This window comes from Herpailurus yagouaroundi, unplaced genomic scaffold (genome assembly GCF_014898765.1).
Source record: "Herpailurus yagouaroundi ecotype Mexico unplaced genomic scaffold, PumYag 182, whole genome shotgun sequence".
Classification (NCBI taxonomy): Eukaryota; Metazoa; Chordata; class Mammalia; order Carnivora; family Felidae; genus Herpailurus; species Herpailurus yagouaroundi.
The window spans coordinates 46,149,291-46,171,816 of record NW_024412413.1 but is presented as its reverse complement, the minus strand read 5'-3'; the positions used below and the strand labels follow the sequence as shown (position 1 = coordinate 46,171,816).

Here is a 22,526-nt window from a genome sequence, read left to right as displayed (position 1 = left end):
CACACACACACACACACACACACACACACACACACACACACACACACTGTTTCATCGATTTGGCCTGCTTACTTGCTCGCTTTCCTTCTTTTCTGTTTTTGTTTCCTGGTGGGAGGGTAAATCCAGTCTCCTGCCCTCTTGGCTGGAAGTATAAGGTATTATAGTTGTTTTTTTTTTTCTTCTCTAGTTTTGGTGGGATTAATATCTATTTCTGTTATATATCCTTTTTTTTCTCAAGCTCAGGCTGAATGTTTGATTGTGTTCCAGATTTATTTCCTTGGTAGTTATGAACTCTGAGCTTGTCTTTTTCTTTCAGAGTTTTTGTAATAACCGTTTTATTCTTGTTGGTCTGTATTGGTTTTTTTCTGTCATGTGTCTTCTGAGAGGTGACATTGTCAACAAGACCTTCAAGAATTTTATCAGATGCTGATTATGTAGAGAATGCCAGTAGATATTTGGGTAGCTGAAGGTCATCATCACCTCTAGAGAGTAGGTTTATATCAGTTTGTAATTTATATTAGTGTCTTTTTACCCCATTTCATTGGTAGTCTGTGTATACTCTATAACAATAGCATTCTTTCTCTTCTTTCACTTCCTTTTATTTTGCAGGTACACTTAGTGATAGGTGGTGCTCTTCCCTCAGATCTTCTGCTTGGTGTGTCCTTCCCTTTTGTTTTCTCAGGGTAGGTCCTTTTATTGTTGAAGTCATGTCCTGGTTTCCATCTGACAATATTCCTCCACTACCTTTGAGATTTGGTTTAAATTCTTTTTAAAACTGCATATTTTGCATTTATTACCAGTAGTTTTTAGCATTTTGGTTGTAAAACAAAACATAATACAGAAAAATGACACCTTTATAACATCATAAGGGAAACACCACTTTAGTCAAGAAGTAGTAGACCTTTGCAGCCACTCCAGAAGACCTTCCATGTACCCTCTTCTCCTAAGTAACCACTGTCCTTTTTTTAAAAAATATATTAAAAAAACTTTTTTTTAGAGAGAGAGCATGCGTTCAAGCTGGGGAGAGGGGCAGAAAGGGGGGGAGAGAGAGAGAGAGAGAGAGAGAGAGAGAGGGAGGGAGGGAGGGAGGGAGGGAGGGAGAGAGAATATCCCAAGCGGGCTCCACGTTCAGCATGGAGCCTGACGCGGTCTCAGTCCCACAACCCTGGGATCATTACCTGAGCCAAAATCAAGAGTAGGATACTCTACTGACTGAGCCACCCAGGGGCTCCTGTCCTAACTTTTCTAGTACTTACTTTCTTACATTTCTTTACTGTTGCTAGGATTTTTTTTTTTAAGTTTATTTACCTTGAGAGAGACAGAGACTGTGCAGGGGGGGGATGGGCGGAGAGAAAGGGAGAGAGAGAACTCCAAGCAGGCTCCACGCTGTCAGCACAGAGCCTGATGTGGGGCTTGAACCCAAAAACTGTGAGAGCATGACCTGAGCTGAAACCAAGAGTTGGTTGCTTAACCTTAAGACTGAGCCACCTAGGCAACCCTTAAAATTGTTTTATGGTTCATTTATATTTGAGAGAGAGAGAGTGAGAGTGAGAGAGAGAGAGAATGAGTGGGAGAGGGGCAGAGAGAGAGAGAGGGAGACACAGAATCTGAGGCAGGCTCCAAGCTCTGAGCTGTCAGCACAGAGCCAGACACAGAACTCAAACTCATGAACTGTGAGATCATGACCTGAGCAGAAGTTGTACGCTGAACCAACTGAGCCACTCAGGCACCCTTGTCTCAGTCTTTTTTCTTCTCCTAGCTTTCCATTTGCCAGCTTCTTGACATTAGTTTTCATTGCCCTTCACTTCAGTAGAATATAATTTTTTCTTGTTTTTCTTTCTGACTTTTTTTTCCTGTTATGCTTATGAACTCTTTATCTTCTCTCAAATCTTAGGTAGTAGAAAGAGAGGCATTGCTGATGCCCTTTCTTTGCTTCCTGTAGCACAGAGGACCAGCTCATGTTCACAACACTGGTAATTGGTGACTACTTCGGATGGGAATATGAGCATATGGTATACTGGAATAATTTTGTTAGTGTCTGTATATACCGAGCCTTAAGTTGATTGTCGTTTTCATTGTGTACCCTTTGGACAAATAAAACTTTTCAAATCTCAACCCCAAACTAGTGGAAGAACCTGAGTCAAATCACTTAACGTCCTTGCATTTTTTTCTGTTACAAAGTAGGAATGATAACATGTATCAATTGTGTTATGAGGATCAAATTGATAACGTAGAAATGCTGTGTAAAGTAATGCATAATAGAAATACTACATGCTGATGATAATAGCATTTTAACCTTTCTTTTTTATCTTGCATTAGAGATTATGAACAAAACCAGAGTAAAGAAGTTGAAAACCTGTTTTACTAAATGTATTACCTCGGATGAAATTCCTGATATCATAATTATTCCCTGTAGCAAAATAATTTTTCATACCAAACAAGCTTAGAGATAGCTTTTCAAATACTAATTATTTGAAGAAGATAGGATGCAGAATAGGATAAGGATGCAGAATATCCTATGGCAGAAAGATACTCATCAGGAATCAATTCACTTATAGGGTCTAATGAAGAAGAAATACCATTTTAACACTTTGTATAAGATCACAATTTTAATTGGACTTCTCTTTTTGTGTTTTGAGCTATTGTAGATAGTTGATACCTGTAGAGTTGTGTTTTATTAATAAGCTCATGTACCGAGAAACGAGTGATGAACAAACATACTCTGTAAATTAAAAAAAAGTGAAATCATTCCCTCAAAAGTGGAGTGGAGGACTTTAGGAGTAAAATGTATGATTCGGGACGCCTGGGTGGCTCGGTCAGTTGAGCATCCAGCTTTGGCTTAGGTCGTGATCTTGCGGTTCACCAGTTCCAGTCCCATGTCAGACTCTGTGCTGACAGCTCAGAGCCTGGAGCCTGCTTGGGATTCTTTGTCTCCCTCTCTCTCTGTATCTTCCCCGCTCACGCTTTGTCTCTGTCTCTCTCAAAAAATAAATGTTAAAATAAATAAATGCATGTTACAAAAGGGCCTACAAATTTCTTTTGTGTACTATTTAGTAGGAGTTCGGATGGGAGAGAAACCAAGAGTTTTTGTTAAAAGGCCCAATTGTTAGTTAACTGCTGCATTGCTTTATAAATTAAAGACATTTAGGGGCACCTGGGTGGCGCAGTCGGTTAAGCGTCCGACTTCAGCCAGGTCACGATCTCGCGGTCCGTGAGTTCGAGCCCCGCTTCGGGCTCTGGGCTGATGGCTCAGAGCCTGGAGCCTGTTTCCGATTCTGTGTCTCCCTCTCTCTCTCTGCCCCTCCCCTGTTCATGCTCTGTCTCTCTCTGTCCCAAAAATAAATAAACGTTGAAAAAAAATTTTTTTTAAATTAAAAAAAAAAAAGACATTTAAAAATTGTTTTTAGGCCTAAGCAGCATTATTTTCTACATCTAAGCAATTTCAGAAACTGCTTTTCTGTAGGGAAACCATGTGGAATTTTTCTGGTAGTTTCTTGAGGCAGTAACAATTGAGATTTAATGGATGAAGATGTTAGGAAATCTGAAATGCACTCCTTCCTTTGATGTGCATGTGGTCTTGAGTAGTCACTGAATAGCTTTCTGTCTCAGTTTATTCTTCTGTAAAATGGAGATGGAAATAAGGTCTGTTTCTGACACATTCAGTTTAGCTATGAGGATCAAAAGAGATCAGACTGCTTTGAAAACAAAGTCAATAGTTGAGGTTCCTGGGTGGCTCAGTCAGTTAAGTGTCCAACTTCAGCTCAGGTCCTGATGTCATGGTTTGTCATGCTCTGTACTGATAGCTCGGAGCCTGGAGCCTGCTTTGGATTCTGTGTGTGTCTCTCTCTCTGCCTCTCTCCCACTTGCGTGCTCTTTCTCTCTCTCAAAAATAAACAATAAAAATTTTTTTTTCAAAAAAAAAGAAATAATTAACACTGTCATCATTAAGGGGCACCTGGGTGGCTCAGTTGGTTAAGCGACCCAACTCCAGCTCAAGTCATGATCTCCCAGTTCGTGGGTTCGAGCCCCACATCGGGCTCTGTGTGGACAACTCAGAGCCTGGAACCTGCTTCCAATTCCATGTCTCCTGCTCTCTCTGCCCCTCCCCTGCTTGTATTCTGCCCCCCCCCCTCAAAAATAAACATTAAAAAAAATTTAAAACTATCATTAACTTTAATATTTGCAGTAAATTACATATTTGATGCAACTAGAACTTTTTTTTGTCTCTTTAAGTCTTACAAGACTTAATAAAGGTTAGGAGCTCAGTAAGGTAAGTTTATTAATTTCATTCTGTTTCTGGCAGAATTAGTAATTTGTATCGGTTAACATCACAGCCTTCAAATTAGCCGAATATGACTGCTTTCTAAAGACAGTACAAGTCTTGGTTTGGGATTGTGAATATTTGGACATGTAGTTTGTCCCTCAAAAAGTACTAAAGAGTTAAGGAACACAGAACATGGAATGAGTGCAGCTTGGACTTTTTCATAAGATACCTAGTACTATCATGCTTTTTAGGTATTTTCCCAGCTAAATTACTTAGGAAATTCAGCTTTTTCTTAAATGAAAAAGAGAACAGACAACACTTGGCCAACATATGTATGGGAAATAAAGAGTTGCTTAATGTGCTTCAGTTAGGTATTTTATTTGACTCTTTAGGATTCACTTACTTTATTAAGGTTCCAGAATCTGTTAAGTGTTAATCACAGAATCTTAGATTATGTTGTTAACGATACCAAGCTTTTCTGGGTAAATAAGTGTCACTTTTTCTACTATGAGAACTATGAAGCTCTTGATTATTCTATTAGCTGAGTCTTAGGTGAAAATATGCTACCATGTAGTTTCGGGGTGGTCTCTGATCTATTTGTCACAAAAACTTGAAATTTTAAGGGATTTTTTTTTCCCCTCTTAACCTTTTCCTACTTCCATATTGTGGCCTCAGATACATTATCCAGTTTAACCTCTTGTTTTAAAAATTGATAAGCTGAAGTCTGGAAAGGTTATAGTTTATACTTCTGGAATTCCCTTTTTCCACTTTACTCGTTAAAATTATTTATTACTGAAGCAATGTATAACTATATTTTAACTTCAAGATATTCAAGTCAGTTAGAGGCATTAACATAGACAGTTACAGTTCTCTTTCAGCCTTTTCATATCCCATTCTTTTTTCAAGTAACTTCTGTTCACAGCTTTAAGTGTGTCTTTCCAGAACTTGTTCTGTGTATTACAGAGATTTAGAGAAACTTAAAAAAAAAAAAATGTAGATGTCATATACTATATGTAATTGGCTGTTTTCTGTGTCTTTCTATTCATTTAATGTACCATATTCTTTCTTAACTGCTAAATAGTATTCTCTGTAGAATGAATATCCCAGGATATATTTGATCATTTCCCTCTGTGGGATATTTAAATTCATAACTTCCCTTCTTTCCTCCTTCCCTCACCTCCCCTGATGGTGTAAATAATACTGTGAATAGTCTTAAACATATCTTTATGCATATGCGTGAATAAATCTGTGTACTTTGAAAGTTTTTACTTTTATACAAATAATACAGAATGTCTCCCACCATTTCCCAACTCATACGGTCCCCAGTCTTTGCCTTCTGCTTAATGCTGGTCTGGTGCTTAACAACTATTACATTGAATGCTACCTTGGGTTTTTGAGATCAGAATTTCTCTCTGATCTTGATTACTAAATTAAAAGGACTCTTTTCCTAATGTACAAATTCATATCACAAGTGACTAACAACACACGACAGGCAGTAAAAGTAATATGGTGCTTTATAATGTAGTGGTTAAGAGCACAGTTCTGGTGTCAGACTGCCAGGATTTTAATCTCCACACTACTCCTTAACTACCCCTTAGTATTTGTGTCATCAACCTTAGACGAGTTATTTAACCTCTCTTTGAGTTTTCTCATTAACACAAATGGGCTTCTCATTCTGATGATGTAGTAGGATACAGTTATAGAGCCTGTGGTCTAGAGTTGTAGGGATTAAGCTATGATATGCGGAGTTTCTGGTGCATAAATGTTCCATAAATGCTAACTGAAAACAACAGAATGCATACCCATTTACATTTTTGAAAGTTTATTTTTGAGAGAGAGAGAGAGAGACAGAGAGAGAGAGAGAGAGACAGAGAGAGAGAGAGAGAGAGAGAGAGCGTGAGCACACAGGGGAGGGGCAGAGAGGGAGGGGGAATAGAGGATCCCAAGTGGGCTCTGCACGGACAGCAGTAAGCCCCATGTGGGGCTCGCACTCATTAATTGTGAGATCATGACCTGAGTAGAACTTGGATGCTCAACTGACTAAGCCACCCAGTTGCCCCATACCCATTTACATTTGTAACTAGGGTGTGATGGTGATAGGTTGTGATGGTGCTTGTCTTGCATTGTTGGTCCACACGCTATTCTGAATAGTGATGTGGTTATATTAATAAAAGTTCTACATAAATATAAAATGTCCATAGTACCCAAAGCAGTCTATAGATTTAATGTAATCCCTATCAAAATACCAACAGCATTTTTCATAGAACTAGAATAAATAATCCTAAAATTTGTATGGAACCACAAAAGATCCTGAATAGCCAAAGCATTCTTGAAAGAGAATAAAATTTAAGGTATCACAATCCCAGATATCAAGATGTACTGCAAAACTGTTGTAATCAAAACAGTATGGTACTGGCACAAAAAGAGACACACAGATCAGTGGAACAGAACAGAAAGCCTGGAAATAAATCTATGATTACATGTTCAGTTAATCTTCATCAGAGGAAGCAAAGTTATGTGATGGGAAAAAGTTTATTCAACAAGTGGCACTATGAAAACTGGACAGCTACATGTAAAAGAATGAAACTGAACTACTTTCTTTTACCATGGATTAAAGACCTAAATATGAGACCTGAAACCATAAAAACCCTAGAAGAAAGCATAGGCAGTGATTTCTTTGAATTTGCACCAACATCTTTCTAGATATGTCTTCTAAAGTAAGGGAAACAAAAGCAAAAATAAACTATTGGGATCACATCAAAATGTAAAGCTTCTGCACAGCAAAAGAAACCATCAACAAAACAAGAAACCCACTGAATGGGAGAACATATTTGGAAATGATATATCTGATAAGGGGTTAGTATCTAAAATATATAAAGAATTTATACACCCCAACACCAAAAAAACCCCAAATAATCCAATTAAATGGGCAGAAGACATGAACAGACATTCTCTAAAGAAGACATCCAGGTGGCCAACCGACACATGAAAAGATGCTCAACATCACTTATCAGGGAAATGCAAATCAAAATAACAATGAGATACCACCTCACACACCTGTCAGAATGGCTAAAATTGAAAACACAAGAAACAAGTGTTGGCGAGGATATGGAGAAAAAGAAATCCTCATGCACTGTTGGTGGGAATGCAAACTAGTGCAGCCACTGTGGAAAACAATGTGGAGTTTCCTCAAAAAATTAAAAATAGAATTACCATATGATCCAGTAATTCCACTACTGGGTATTTACCCAAAGAATATGAAAACACTAATTTGAAAAGATACATATGCACCCCTATGTTTATTGCAGCATTATTTACAATAGCCAGAATACAAAAGCAGCCCAAGTATCCATCAATAGATGAAAGAGTAAAGATGAGGTGTACACACCCCCCCATTCACACAGTGGAATATTACTCAGCCATTAAAAGATGAAGTCTTGCCATTTTCAACAAGGATGGATCTAGAGAGTATAATGCTAAGTGAAATAAGTCAGAGAAAGACAAATACCATATGATTTCATTCATGGGGAATTTAAACAAACGAACAAAGAAAAAGACAAACCCAAGACTTAAATGTAGAGAACAAACTGGTGGCTATCAGAGGGCATGTGGGTGGGGGATGGGTGAAATAGGTGAAGGAGATTGAGAGTACACTTAACCATGATGAGTACTGAGTAAAGAATTGTTGAATCACTATAGTGTACACCTGAAGCTAATATAACTGTTAATTGTACTGGAATTAAAGAAAATGTCTACATAAATGGAAACTGCACTTTGTTCTAAACTTATATATGTCAAAAATACTTAGGTCTAGAAGTGATTATTTTATTTCTCTTTTACTTATTTTCCTAATGAAAAAAAATTTTTAGTGGTTTAAAATGGGTCCCAGGAATGGAATCTTAGTTTATAACATTATGCTTTTAGAAAATAAGGCTTACCTTTGTATGGTTCAGTTTATTTAGGAATTAACTTAGTCTCCCTTGTATTGCCATAGGATGTTGTTCAGGGACCATGTTTTTTTTTTTTTTTTAAATTTTTTTTTTCAACGTTTATTTATTTTTGGGACAGAGAGAGACAGAGCATGAACGGGCGAGGGGCAGAGAGAGAGGGAGACACAGAATGGGAAACAGGCTCCAGGCTCTGAGCCATCAGCCCAGAGCCCGAAGCGGGGCTCGAACTCACGGACCGCGAGATCGTGACCTGGCTGAAGTCGGACGCTTAACCGACTGCGCCACCCAGGCGCCCCCAGGGACCATGTTTTAATCATACTTATGTAACTATAGTGTTTTACGTATTCAGTAAATATTTGTGTGCTTGAACTACTTTAATCATTCCTAGATGGTCCTCATCATCACTCTTTAAAATTCCCATATTATTCCCTGAATTTCTATGCCATTTTGCTATAAAAACACACTGAAATAATCTTACAGTAAAACGTGCTATTCTAGGAATAGTTAGAAAGCAGTGATTCCTTATTGCATTTCATCTGTTCTTATTCTTTAGTATTTTCAGATCCTTTTTCAGTTTGAACCCAATATCTTGCTTAATGTTTGTTAATAATATATTTTAAGTGGAATCTGCTTGAGACACATAGCATTTTTGTTTATGGAGAAGATCAAGGTTGTGATTATCACTAAATCAAACTTCCATGCATAACAAAGCAAACTTCCTTCCAGTTTGTCTTAGTTTGAAGTGCTCTTAAACTTGAGTGGTATTTTTCAAATAATACATTTATATATGAAATAATCAGAAATGTGGTTCAGGCATTATAGGAAAATATCTCAATTTTTTAAAACAAATGTTGAAACAGTACTTAATAATGTGTGGTTAATTCTTTTTTTTTTTTTGCTGTTCCAGATTATATACGAACAGGAAGGGGTCTATATTCACTCATCTTGTGGAAAGACCAATGACCAAGACAGCTTGATTTCAGGAATATTACGTGTGTTAGAAAAGGTGGGTTTCTAGTAAATGATTTTATTTATGATTGTTTATGGCAGTGGTTCATCGTTAGGGCATTGTTAGTTTGAATTTCATGTGTGAGGTGAAATTATGTAATTGAACAGTGGTTGTAAATTTAACATGAAAATGATGTTAGAAAGAAATACTTAATTAAAAATTTTTAAAAAAGATTTTAACTAATCTCTACACCCAGTGTGGGGCTCAAACTCACTGCCCCAAGATCAGGAGTCCCGTACTCCGCTGACTGAATCAGCCGGGCACCCCAGAAAAAAAGTAACTTTAGATAGCCAGTAAAATGGCATGGACTATTATAAAACTTATGTAAAAGTTGCAGTAATGTAAATTTTTTATAATGAATAATAATAGTTTAAAAATCTATATAACAATTATCAAATAGTTTATGATATTACATACTTAAAATGCTAATATTTAGTGGTTTAAAATTTTCATTTTGGGTTCAGGGAATTACACATAGGTGACTAAGAGTGTAAGATATTGCTGAATAGTAACCGTAGTCCATAATTTCTTTCTCTAGGATGCTGAAGTAATAGTGGACTGGAGACCATTGGATGATGCTTTAGATTCTTCTAGTATTCTCTATGCTGGAAAGGTATTTAAAAAGGAAAGGGTGTGACTAAAGGAAGGAATGCTATTAAGAATTTTTTTTTAAAGGTTATTTATTTATTTTTGAGAGAGAGAGAATGTGAGAGCATGAGCAGGGGAGGAGCAGAGAGAGGGAGAGAGAGAATCCCAAGCAGGCTCCACGCTGTCAGTGCAGAGCCCGGTGCAGGGCTTGAACTCACGAACTGTGAGAGAGATTGTAACCTGAGCCAAAACCAAGAGTCAGACGCTCAACTGACTGAGCCACCCAGGCACCCAAGGAATGCTATTTTTATTTATTTATTTATTTATTTATTTATTTATTTATTTATTTATTTTGTTTTTGTTTTTGCTATTTATTTATTCCAGTATAAGGAATGCCATTAAAACAATTATTTTTTAATGTTTAATTTTGACGGGGTGGGGGGAACAGAGTGTGAGCATGGGAGGGGCAGAGAGAGAGAGGGAGACACAGAATCTTAAGCAGGCTCCAGGCTCTGGGCTTGAACTCAAACCATGAGATCATAACCTGAGCTGAAATCGGATGCTTAAGTCAACTAAGCTACCCAGGCACCCCAAGGAATGCCATTTTAAAATAACTTTTTTGAGCTATAATTAATATGCCATAAAATTGATTCTTTTAAAGTGTACAATTCAGTGGTGTTAATATATTTACAGAGTTGTGTAACCATCACCAGTGTCTAATTTTAGAACATTTTTATCCCTCCTAAAAAAGAAACTACCTTTTAGTAGTACACCCCTCATTCCCACTTAACTCCAGCCTCTTGCAACCACTCATCTACTTTTCATCTCTGAGAATTTGCCTGTTGTGGACATTTCATCTAAATGGAATCATACAGTATGTGGCCTTTTGTGACTTGCTTCTTTGACTTGGTATAATGTTTTCAAGGTTTATCCATGTTATAGCACTTCTCAGTCCATCCATCCTTCTTCTTTCCCACTTTCTTGCCTGCCTTCCTGCCTTCCTTCCCTGCCTTCTGCTGAACAACATTGCATTTATGGATATACAGTAATCCCCCCTTACCCATGTGGGGTATGTTCTGAGACCCCCAGTGGATGCCTGAATACTATCAATACAGATAGTATTGAACCCTGTACATACTGTGTTTTTGCTATACATACCTATGATAAAGTTTAATTTATAAATTAGTCACAGTAAGAGATTAACACTAATAACTAATAATAAAATATGACAATAACAATATACTATAATAAAAGTTATATGAATGTGGACTTTCTCAAAATCGTGATTGTACTGTACTTACCTGTCTTGTAATGATGTGAAATGATAAAGTGCCTACGTGATGAAGTGAGGTGAATGATGTAGTCATTGTGAAGTAGTGTTAGGCTACTATTGACCTTCTGACAATATGTCAAAAGGAGGATCATCTGCTTCTGGACCATTGTTGACTGTGTGTAACAGACTGTAGATAACAAACTGTGGAAAAGGAAAACCACAGATACGGGGTGCACTGCACCACATTTTGTTTATTCATTAGTTGATGGATTTTTTTTTTCCTTTTTTAGGTTAATATAAATAATGCTCATGTGAACGTTCAAAACAAAATTTCTGTATGGACATATATTTTTCTCTCAAAAACCTAGGAGTAGAGGGTCGCCTGGGTGGCTCAGTCTATTAAGCATCCAATTGTTGATTTCTGCTCAGGTCATGATCTCATGGTTGTGGGATTGAGCCCTGCATTGGGCTCTGCACTGAACGTGGAGCCTGCTTGGTATTCTCTCTTTCCCTCTCCCTCTGCCTGAAATCCACTTGCTCTGTCTCTCCCTTTCTCTCAGTCTTAAAATAAATAAATAAATAAATAAACATAGGAGTGTAATTGTTGGGTTATATGATAACTATGCATTTACCACTTGTATCATGCATGTGTTGACTTCTCACTGTGGAAGGTAGAGATTTCTATTTTATCTATTTTATCTATTCTATTTTATTTATTTCTATTTTATCTCTAATTCCCTTGAAACTCAGTCTCATTTCTCCACATTTCTTCTCAGAATATTTAAACACAGATTCAGATTTCATCTTTTAGAGACCATTCTTCCAGAGTCATCTTATAGGCTCCTTCTGACCTGGTTGCCTTTTTGGTTGGCTGTGCAGCAGTTGTCCTGAGGATTCTTCCCTATGTTTTTATCCCCATTTCTTATATCCTGTGCTGTCTTCTATTTTGGTTTACTCCTTTGTTTTCATGAAGCTCTAGTACTTCTGAGAAAAAGGGTGCATAAGAACAAAAACATTTATTTTTTTTAGACTTTTCTTTTCTTTTTTTTAATGGGTTATTTTTAAGAGAGAGAGCGGGAGAGAGGCAGAGAGACAGGGAGACTATCTGAAGCAGGCTCTGTGCTGACAGCAGAGAGCCTGATGCAGGGCTTGACCACACAAACCGTGAGATCATGACCTGAGCTGAAGTCTGATGCTTAACCAACTGAGCCACCCAGGGGTCCTGCTATCCATATTCTGACTGGCATAGAATTATAGTTTGAAAAGAAATTACTGTCTTAGGTTTTTTAAGTTTCCTTTATTGTTAAGTCTAATAACATTCTAACTTCTGATCCATTGTATGTTTTTTTCATTTTAGAAGCTTTTATTATTGCCTCTTTGTTTCCAGTGTTTTAGATGTCCTCACAGTGAGCCATTGTGGTCCTTGATATCCATTGTTTTGGGCACTTGATGGGCTCTTTTAATATGGAAACTTGTGTCTTAGTTCTTAGGAAATGTTGTTGAATTATTTCAGTGAGGATTTTTTTCTTCCTCTCCATTTTTTATTTTCTTTCTTTCTGGAACTCTGTAGACCTGGACTGGTCCTCTAGTTTTCTAATCCTTTCTTTCCTATTTTTAATTTCTATTTTAATTCTTTTCCTATTTTTAATATTTTTATAGGAAGTTTCTTCAGTTTTATCTTTCAGTTCTTGGCTTTCTTGCCTTTTTAATTTCTGCTTTATTTTTAATTTCTAGAGCATCTTGTTCTAAGTGCCCCTTTTCCAGTTCTTTTTAAAAATAGCATCCTGTTCTTTGTGAATATATCTTTCCTTATTCCTAAGGCATTTTGTTTTTCTCTCTCTACATAATCTACTTTTAATTGACTTTTTTCCCCCTTGTTTCATTGGGACCTTGTCTTTTGTGTAGACGCTTGCCTTTGATGTTTGGTAATCTTTGTGGTGTGATGCTTAGATTTAACAGCAGACAAAAAAAAGTGGTTGATTATACTCTGTAGGTATAGGTAGATATAGGTAGGCTTGGTAATTCCTTGGGGAATCTCTACTGTTAAAGCTAGATCCTTTCTCTTGGGCTAATTAATCATTTGTCTGGAATTCCTGCAGATTCCTGCCTGGGAGGGTAAGCCTGGATTCCAGTGTTCTAAAACTGAGTGGAGGAAGAGAGCTGGGAATCTCACCAATTCATTGTATAGATGGACTTTTAATAAATTCTCGTTTTCAGTGTGTTATCCCATTATTCAGTGTGGTTGGTTTCTCCTCATCCAGAGATAATCTGTTTTACTTTCTTTAATGAATAAACACCTGCAGCCTTCTGAACTTTTGTTAGTCCTCTTTTTAGTTTGACCTTTATCCTAATTTCTCAAAGTACCTGATCTACCAATTCCAAACCTTTGTGCTGGTGGGATTCTGTAGATGCTTCTTAACTTTCCCCATTATTCATTTCATTCATTTAGTTTTCTTTTCTTTCAGTCTGTTTCTATTTCTTAATTTTTCTTGTGCCTTTATAGTATCTTTCTTTTCTTACAAATTTTCCTTTGTCCCTTTTTAAAAAGAATTATGCTAGCAATACATGAATACATTCTTGTAAAAATGTTTGAGTAATAGAAACAGACAATAGAAATTGAAGTCCTGCTTGACTAGAATCTTGTCACTCATCTGTCCCTATTTAGTGTATATCTTTCCAGACTTTTGTCTGTATACATTTCATTATCTGTCTAGTTTTCTTTCTGTGTTGCTAATTGCATATGCTGCATGTAGTTACACTGCATTGTTTTGCAACTTCTTTGTTTTATTTACTATTATTTAATAGTAAATAAATATTAACATATGTTAGTTTTTTAAACTATGGCCTAGTATTTCCTTGTTTACCCCCTAGTTTGTTTATTCACTCCTTCACTTATGGATATTAGGATATTTTCAGTTTTTCATTTTTATAAACAATGCTGCAGTAAAAATGCTTGCATATGCCTCTTAGTATGCATGTGTTAGTATTTCTCTAGAGTGGAAGATGTAAAGAGAATTATTTTGGTGGCACACATGCATAGTTTGAATCTTAATAAATATGACTATTGCCCTTTTGGAGTCAGTACTAATTAGCATGGTCATCAACAGTGTGAGGTACCATGTCTTTACACTGTCTTTCATATTTTTATTTTTTACTTGAATAGAGCAAAAAATTGAAGTTCATCTTAACTTTGACTGTTTCTGAAGTTGGACATCTTCCTGTATGTTTGTTGCTTCATATTTCTTCTTTGACTTGCTTATTCCTACCATTTGCATGGTTTTCAGATTTGTTATGTGCCAATTTCTAAATAACTTGGTGTAGGTGTTTTTGTATTCTAGATGTTTTTCTTTGTCTGCCATATATTTTGGAAACATTTTTCACCCAGGTTTGCTTATGTGTGCTATCTTTTATTGTATAGAAATGAAATTTTTTGGTTTAAATTATTAGTATTGAATTTTAGACTTTTGGTTTTATTCTCTTTTAAAATGTTAAGTTGTATAGAACTATACATGTAGATATATTATTTGTAGCTTTTAACTAATTTTTATTGAGAAATATGCAACCAATGATGGCTTAAATAAAATAGCCACCATTGGCTGTTTTCCTCAAATAACTGCAAATCTAGAGGTTTGGAGTGATTCCCCTCTGTTTTCTTTTATGGTCGTAAGATGGCTGCCATAATCTGAGACATTGTGGCTACAGTCAAAGCAGGAAAAAGGGGAAAGGGGATGAGGCTTTTATTAGGAAAGCAAAAGTATTTCCAGAGGCCCTGCAGTTGACCTCTGCCTTTATTTCATTGGCAACCCTAACTACAAGGGAGTCTGGAAAGGCTTTTCTTTTTTTTCTTGTTTTTGGGGGGGATGGAGTGGATGGCAAGTAAAGATAAGCAAGAGAGGAACAAGGATAGGAAATAGTGGTCAGTTTTCCTACCAGTGATGTCTGCCACAACCTATAGTTTTAGTTTATGCAGAAGCTGAGAAAATATTATTAATTGAAATTAAATTCTAGTTTTAGTTCCTAAATATTTTGTTACGCGTGTGTGTGTGTGTATGTTTTTTTTTTTTAGGATTCCAGTTCAGTTGTAGAATGGACACAGCCCCCAAAGGAAAGAGGTTATCGGGGATCGGAACATCTGAACAGTTATGAAGCAGAGTGGGACATGGTCAATACAGTTCCGTTTAAAAAGAAACCACATACCAATGGAGGTATGAATTAAATCTTTTGAAAGCTTAAACTAATTTGCTATAATATAATATAAATAAAAGTGCAAAGAAAATTCTTTAATGTTCCTCTGTCACAAGGATGATTTCGTGCTTTAATACATATAACTCTTAATATTTTAATTATATTCTGTATTCATCTCTTTTTTTGTTTTGATGGTTGTGACTTTATAAAAAAAAGGCTTTAAAAATACTTGTTCTGTTTTGTAGTTACTCATGGAAGAAAATAGAAACACTTTAAAAAATTGCTTTAGATGTCTCTCAAGCACATTTTTCTAGAATAAAAAAATTCATGTTATTTCATCCTAAAGCACCAGGGGGAGATGGAGTATACCACTAAACTGTACTGTTCTAATTTCAGTGCTTACTGAGATCTTCACAGCTCATTATAGTCTTCTATTTATATATGTTCAGTGACTGTTCTCCTTTATATATTACATGTATATATTTAAATTTATGCTGCTATGTGATGATTATCTACATGTAGATAACAGAAAAGACCCAAGCTAACAGCCTGGCAGAACACATATACTACCCCAAATAAGATTTAGGTAGCCCATCTGTGAGGTAGCCAGCCTATTTGTGATTCTTTTAAAAGTAGTAAATACATGTACAGAGTTAAAGTGGTTTTTTCATAGTGATTAGTTTGTGTTTTATATCTCTCTTAATGATTTTGGTGTGAATTTAGGATTTATCCACATTTGCCAAATTCAGAAAAGCTGGCCAAAATTGGCTGGAATACATACACTACATTTATATAGCCTTGTTACTAAGTGAAATTGATTTTCATCTGTGGCCTGGGGAATCATTCTCATATACAGTAGTTATCCTTTGTACTATATCATTTCTTAGAAACAGTGGTAATGAAGAAGTTAATAGTAATTTGTAAGCCTTTGGTAAATTATAGTCAGCTCAGTGCTGGTGTTTTGCTTTTTTTTTTCTTCTTTTTGGTATTCTCTTTCTACTGAAAGGGAAGATTTTTACCAGAACAATACTAAATATTAAGACCATAGGACTTTAGCGTATTTGGCATGTGAAGTGATTTTTAACTGCTTTAGATTAGGTCTTAAGAATTAATTTATGTGAATTGATCTTTTTCTGTTTGTTTTGTTGGTTGTACCTAATAGTATCTAATATTGTTGAATCTTTGAAAATGACAGGCTATGGGAATGAACAAAGGAGTGAGTTTTCATAAATGAAAGAAACATTGCATGTATGTGAAATGCTGACAATAAACATCTTTTTAGGTTAGTAGTTTTCAACTTTGGCTGCACACTGAAATCACCTAGGGAGTTTAGGCTTTTTAGAAAAATACTGATGCCTGTATTTCATCCTGCTGGACCCTAGGCATCTGTTTTTCAAATGTTGTCCTGTTGATTTTAACGTGCAGAATTGAGAACCTGTGTGTAGCTATGTAGTTTAGCAAAATACTGCTCATATGGCTTGGCCATGCACTGTGACTTATAAAGTAAGGAGACTTTATTTAGCAATTATTAAAAGTTAAGGAGATATTTTCTTTTTTCCCAGTATTTGAAAACTATTACGGTTGTGTATAGCAGTAAGCAATAATATTGAACCTAGTATGATGCAGTATGCATACACATGTACCTGTTTGCCAGGAGTTATAAAGTGCAGTGCATTCTGTCCCATCCCATCCCTTCCTCTTCTAGATTATTTCATCCAATTATATTTCATCAAAACTTCTTTCAAAAGGAGATATTTTCTAAGCTTGATGTTTTAAAATTCAAATTTATGCCATTATGAAACATTTTTATACTTCTGAATCATTTTTCTAGTAAAATTTTATTTTATTATAATTTTCATGTTATATTTTTTACTTCTTTGTGTGACAAGGGAATTTGGAACAAAACATTTAAACATTAAATTTTTTTTAATGTTTATTTTATTTTTGAGAGAGAGAGAGAGACAGAGTGTGAGCTGGGGAGGGGCAGAGAGACAGGGGGACACAGAATCCGAAGCAGGCTCCATCCAGGCTCTGAGCTGTCAGCACGGAACCCAAAGCGGGGCTCAAACTCACAAACTGTGAGATCATGACCTGCACCGAAGTCGGACACTCAACTGACTGAGCCACCCAGGTGTCCCTGGAACAAAACATTTTAAAAATTGACTGTCAGAGACTTAACTTTCTTTACAATTTTTAAGAGTTTCTATTGCTCAGTCTTTGTTTTTGTATATCAGAACAAATGTTTTGAAAATGTATCTTCTCGCAACAACAGACTGCCGTCATGTTCTGTACACCTATCCAAATAAAATGTCGTGTTCTTGGTGTTGATTCCATTCAAGACATATAGGGACTTATTTAACTGTTTTAGTTTTGCTCTTCTGCTGTTGTGGTCAGTTTTCCCATGTCATTGTGCTGGAGATATGTTTTATATGTATTTGGTTACATTGTTCATCAGAACTAATTAGTTTTATTTACCTTTCTTTAAGAGAAGGAAGGAAACTGAGTTAACTCTTGGATTTATTAGTTTTCCTTTGTAACCATTTCTATTTTTGTTTAGCTATTGGTGGTAGACTAACTTGATGTTTCTTTTATGTTGACTTGGTACCAGGTTATTCATTTGTTCAATGCATCTTAGAGTACCTGCTATGTGCTAGTCACTCTTCTAGATATTGGGAATATAATTGTGAATAAAATAAAGTTCTTGTTCTCATGAATCTTACTATGTTCAAGTAAAAGGACTTCTAGAATTGAATTGTAATGTTTTTTTTTCACCGTTTATTAGAGCTTCAAGTGAGGAAATGTGTGAGGCATTTTCTATACATGAATATTTCGTATTTCATATGTGATGTATTTTTTCCATTAATGTGGGAAAATCTGTGTAAAATTTTTACTTTTGAATATGTACAAACTCCTGATAATTCATATAGCTTGCATGTATTAACATGGTTTTCTGGCATTAATTTAGATTCTTTTTGTGTAATTTAAGAATTTAATTAAAAAAAATTGTCTATCTAGTTTTTCATTGCTTTGAAAATATTTTTGGTCTTTGCAAATACCTAGTAGTATGTATCCTTTCTAGGTAGTCCAGACACAGTCACATGTAAATGATTTAGGAAGACATTGGAAATTAGAATTGTTCTCACTTTGATATTAGCTTGTAGTGATGTTACGAGCTCTGTGATATAAATTCCAGTGAAATAGGATGTACAGTAGTCAAATGGGCACATAGTATTTAATCCAGTACCAGACTTGGATATGTGTTCACTATCTAAACTGGTATGGAACCTAGGCAGGTCACTGCATAGTTAAGTTACTCAGCCTTTCTGGACTTCCTTTCAAATGATACTTGTTTAAGTGTCCATGAAAAAGTGATGGTGCCTGTAATCCTTGTAGGTAAAGGTTCTGTGAGCGGTAGATTTCTTTGTGTCAATTTAGGAGATCTTGTTGGAGGTGATGGAGCTATGGTGTTCTGACTATATAGGAAGGTGACATATGTGCAGGTCAAAACTGATCTACCCTTTGATCAAGTTCTATAAGCACATATCTTCTATGTAGTTTTATGTTTGTGCAGTTGGTAGCGTGGGATCGAGTTAATTAAGACCTTGCATAACAGGACAGTGCAGCACTTCTTAGGAAATAACATTCGAGAAATGGTTTCTTAAAATTTCAGAGACATGACATGCTTATGTTGGAGTTTAAACAGGTCAAAATGGCATTTTTGGATAAGAATTATAAATAATAGTAGGAAACATTTTACCCTTTTGTTCTTTAAATTTTTATTTAGGTATTTATTAAGCTGCTTGTTATTATACTGTTCACAAACCTAGGATTTTAAGCTTCTGTAAATAGCCCACAAACTCAGAAAATGCTTTATTTTACGTTACTATAGTTTGGGTTGAACTGAGGTCTTAATTTAGTAGATGGTTGATGTAGTAAGATGATTGAATATGTTCATTCTCTCTTTTGTAAATGTCAGATGCTTCACGAGTTTGTGTGTCACCCTTGCATAGGGGCCGTGCTAATCTCCGTGCTGTTCTAGTTTTAGTGTATGTGCTGCTGAAGCGGGCACTGTGTTCATTCTCTTTGAAGCACTCACAGCTTACTTATATTTTCGTCCTCAATTCTCCACTGCTCTTTGGGGTTTTGCAAATAAAATGTCTGTCTGTATATTTCTCCAATGTTATTTTTTTGTACCAGTGTACTTACCTTTACCTTCACTCAATATAGTCTAGTAAAAGTAATTGCAAAAGAAAGTGAGGAAGTAAAGATTTTTTTGTTTTGTTTTTAATGACTCCAAGAGCATCATGCCATTTGTATTTGAGGGGAGGGGGCAGTGGAAAAGATGAACATTTATTGAGTGTTTGCTATATAATTGGCACCACACTAGTTAGTTGACAAGTATTATCTCTTTTAATTCTTAGAATAACATTGGGAGGTAAGTATAATTATCTCCATTTTACAGATGAAAACTAAGGCTCAGAGAGAATCAGTTATTTGCCCCAGATCATTCAGTTAGTAAGTTGGTAAAGCTGCAGTTTGAATCCAGCCTGCCTGCTTCCAAAGCCATAGTCATTTTTGGGCAAAGCTTATATTTTAAATAGGGATAACATTTTTTTCACTCTGTATGCAAGTAAGATAATTATTTAAGAAACTATTCTTTTAAGAAAATGTATGTTGCCATTTCTAATACAGGTAGAAGCCTGTAATATGAATGCTATAGTCATTCCCTAGGTTCAGCAGGTATCTGTTAGGCAGTCATGAAGAGCGCTGTCAGTACCTTTTAAAAAGGTGAACAAAAATATTTTGCCCCACTTTCTTGTTTTTAAGATGCTCCAAGTCATAGAAATGGGAAAAGCAAATGGTCATTCCTGTTCAGTTTGACAGACCTGAAATCAATCAAGCAAAACAAAGAGGGTATGGGCTGGTCGTATTTGGTATTCTGTCTAAAGGATGACGTCGTTCTCCCTGCTCTGCACTTTCATCAAGGAGATAGCAAACTACTGATTGACTCTCTTGAAAAATATGTGGTATTGTGTGAGTAAGTATCAAATTATTTTCTACTTATTGAAACTGGATTGTTATATTGGTCCCAAGGCAAACAATTTTTACTTGTCATTGGGCATCAGGGACCTGTGTGTAGATGAGGGCTCAAGCAGCTTTGTTCTTTCTGGGATATTGACTGCTTTGGATGAATGATTGAATAAAATTTTGCCATTTTAGTACTTTGGATCTGCAATGTATCACCTTATTACTGTTCTAAAGAAGAGTGGTCCAGTATTTTTTATACACATTTAAACGATGCATCAGTAATTTATGGATTACATATTTATTTAATTTATATTTTATTGCATATTATCTGTTTAAGATAGAATTTTATTTGTAATGTTGCAAATTAGATCTGGCAAACCTACGGCCTTTATAAAATTATTATAAGTGTGGAAGACAGGGCTTTCTCACTTTCCAAAAATCTTTTTGTCTTCTATTTACTCACCCCATGTGCATTTGTACACACATACTCTTTCTTGCCTTCACTCCTAACAAATATATTTTAGTTATCTATTAAATTTCTGAGGACTGTGCTAATTGCTTGATAGATAGTAGTGAACACAATAGGCTTTTCCTAGATACCTGAGAGCATATGGTCTTGTGAAGGATGCCAGCCAGTAAATGGCAATACATCGCAAGAACTAAGATACATTACAAGGTACTTTGGGGCTCCCAGGAAGGGAGGAAGGGTCCCTCATTTAGCCAGTTGGGTAGGGGTCAGGGAAGGCTTTCTAGAGGAAGTAAGTAGTATGTGTTGAGACCTGACAAGTGAATGTTAGCATGAAGAGGAGATAATTGGAGGAGAGAGGTTTTAGATGGAAGGAAATGTATAAAACATGATGTAAGTAGAGAACAGAGTAGTTGGTATCACAGGGCAACATAGTAGGGGAACAGAAGGTACCAAATGTAAAGATCAGGCCAGAGAGCTGAGTAAAGGCTAGAGCATGAAGGACCTACTAAAATCATTTTACCCAGTTGTTGCAGTCATCTAGATGAGATTATAGTGGCATGAATGAGGAGAGTGACAGGAAAGATAGAAGTATTGGAGAAAAATATTTAGAGTTTGATTTTGTGATTGAGTGGGTATGTGGAGGTAAGAAGAAGGGAGAAGTTGAGCTTTTTAGTTTGGGGAACTGTAGGGATGATTGTTAACCTTGTTATAATGTTGTCACTTTATAATAGAGTAACATGATGCCTAATTTTAGATTATCTAAATCCAGGAGTGATCCAGAAGTTGGGAGATTTTGGCTGTGTTTTCTCTTTCTTTCTTTCTTTCTTTCTTTCTTTCTTTCTTTCTTTCTTTCTTTCTCTCTCTCTCTCTCTCTCTCTCTCTCTCTCTCTCTCTCTGTCTTTCTCTCTTTCTTTTTCTTTCTTCTTTTTCTTTCTAATATATTGTCGAGTTGGCTCACATACAATGTGTTCAGTGTGCTTTTGGTTTTGGGGATAGATTCCCGTGGTTCATCGCTTACATATAAGACCCAGTGCTCATCCCAACAAGTGCCCTGCTCAGTGCTCTCAGTTTGTAACTATTTTTTTTTCCCTTCCCTTCCCCCATGGTTGTCGGTGAGGTTTGTCAAGTTCCACATGAGTGAAAACATATGATACTTGTCTTTCTTTGACTGACTTATTTCACTTGGCATAATACCCTCCAGTTCCATCCACGTTGCTGCAGATGGCAGGATTTCATTCTCTCTCATTGTTTGGCTGTGTTTTGTGGTATGAAATTCTTCCCCCTACCATGTTGACCCATCTCTGACTGGCACTAATCATATTGCTCAGACTAATATCCATAAGAAAGTCCAGCCTGGTTGGCAATATGTGGGTCTTAGATCTTGAAGAAAGAAGCTCTGAATAGGTTACTACCCAGGGACTTATTAATAAGTAGATTTCAGGAGGGCAAAGGTTTGGCTGTTGAATAGCAGGTGTTAGGGGGTTTTAGTACCATAGCGGGCTCTGTATCAATCAGTGTTGTGATGTAACTGTCACTACGAAGTTGATTCAATCTGAGACCATTGATTAAAGCATAGTATTAGGATGAAGTGGTAGTTCCTTTCTGCTCTTTAATGGTCTTTGGAGAACTAGGATTGGTTTTAAGCATTTTATCTGTCTGTCTCTCTCTTTTTCTACTTAGAGGGTGTGTGCACATACTTGCAAATGCAGAGGAAGGGCAGTGGGGGGGGGGGGGAGAGAGAGAGAGAGAGAGAGAGAGAG

The 22,526-nt window shown here is 36.2% G+C and overlaps 1 protein-coding gene and 1 non-coding gene across 5 annotated transcripts in view; one reads left to right on the top strand and one right to left on the bottom strand.

Annotated features, from left to right (window-relative positions):
- Positions 1-22,526, top strand: part of TBC1D15 (TBC1 domain family member 15) — a 75,254-nt gene that overhangs the window by 16,540 nt on the left and 36,188 nt on the right. For 3 of the 4 annotated variants that reach the window (XM_040491412.1, XM_040491413.1, XM_040491415.1), the window contains exons 2-5: positions 9,122-9,220; positions 9,762-9,836; positions 15,151-15,289; positions 20,097-20,307. In XM_040491412.1, the coding sequence (XP_040347346.1) occupies positions 9,122-9,220; positions 9,762-9,836; positions 15,151-15,289; positions 20,097-20,307 (524 nt within the window). Of the gene's footprint in view, positions 1-660; positions 684-9,121; positions 9,221-9,761; positions 9,837-15,150; positions 15,290-20,096; positions 20,308-22,526 lie in introns of those variants that run through there. The other variant, XM_040491414.1, reaches the window with a different exon arrangement.
- On the bottom strand, positions 19,235-19,338 carry LOC121041117 (U6 spliceosomal RNA). Its single transcript, XR_005795568.1, has one exon. It is a non-coding gene; the product is annotated as a U6 spliceosomal RNA (small nuclear RNA).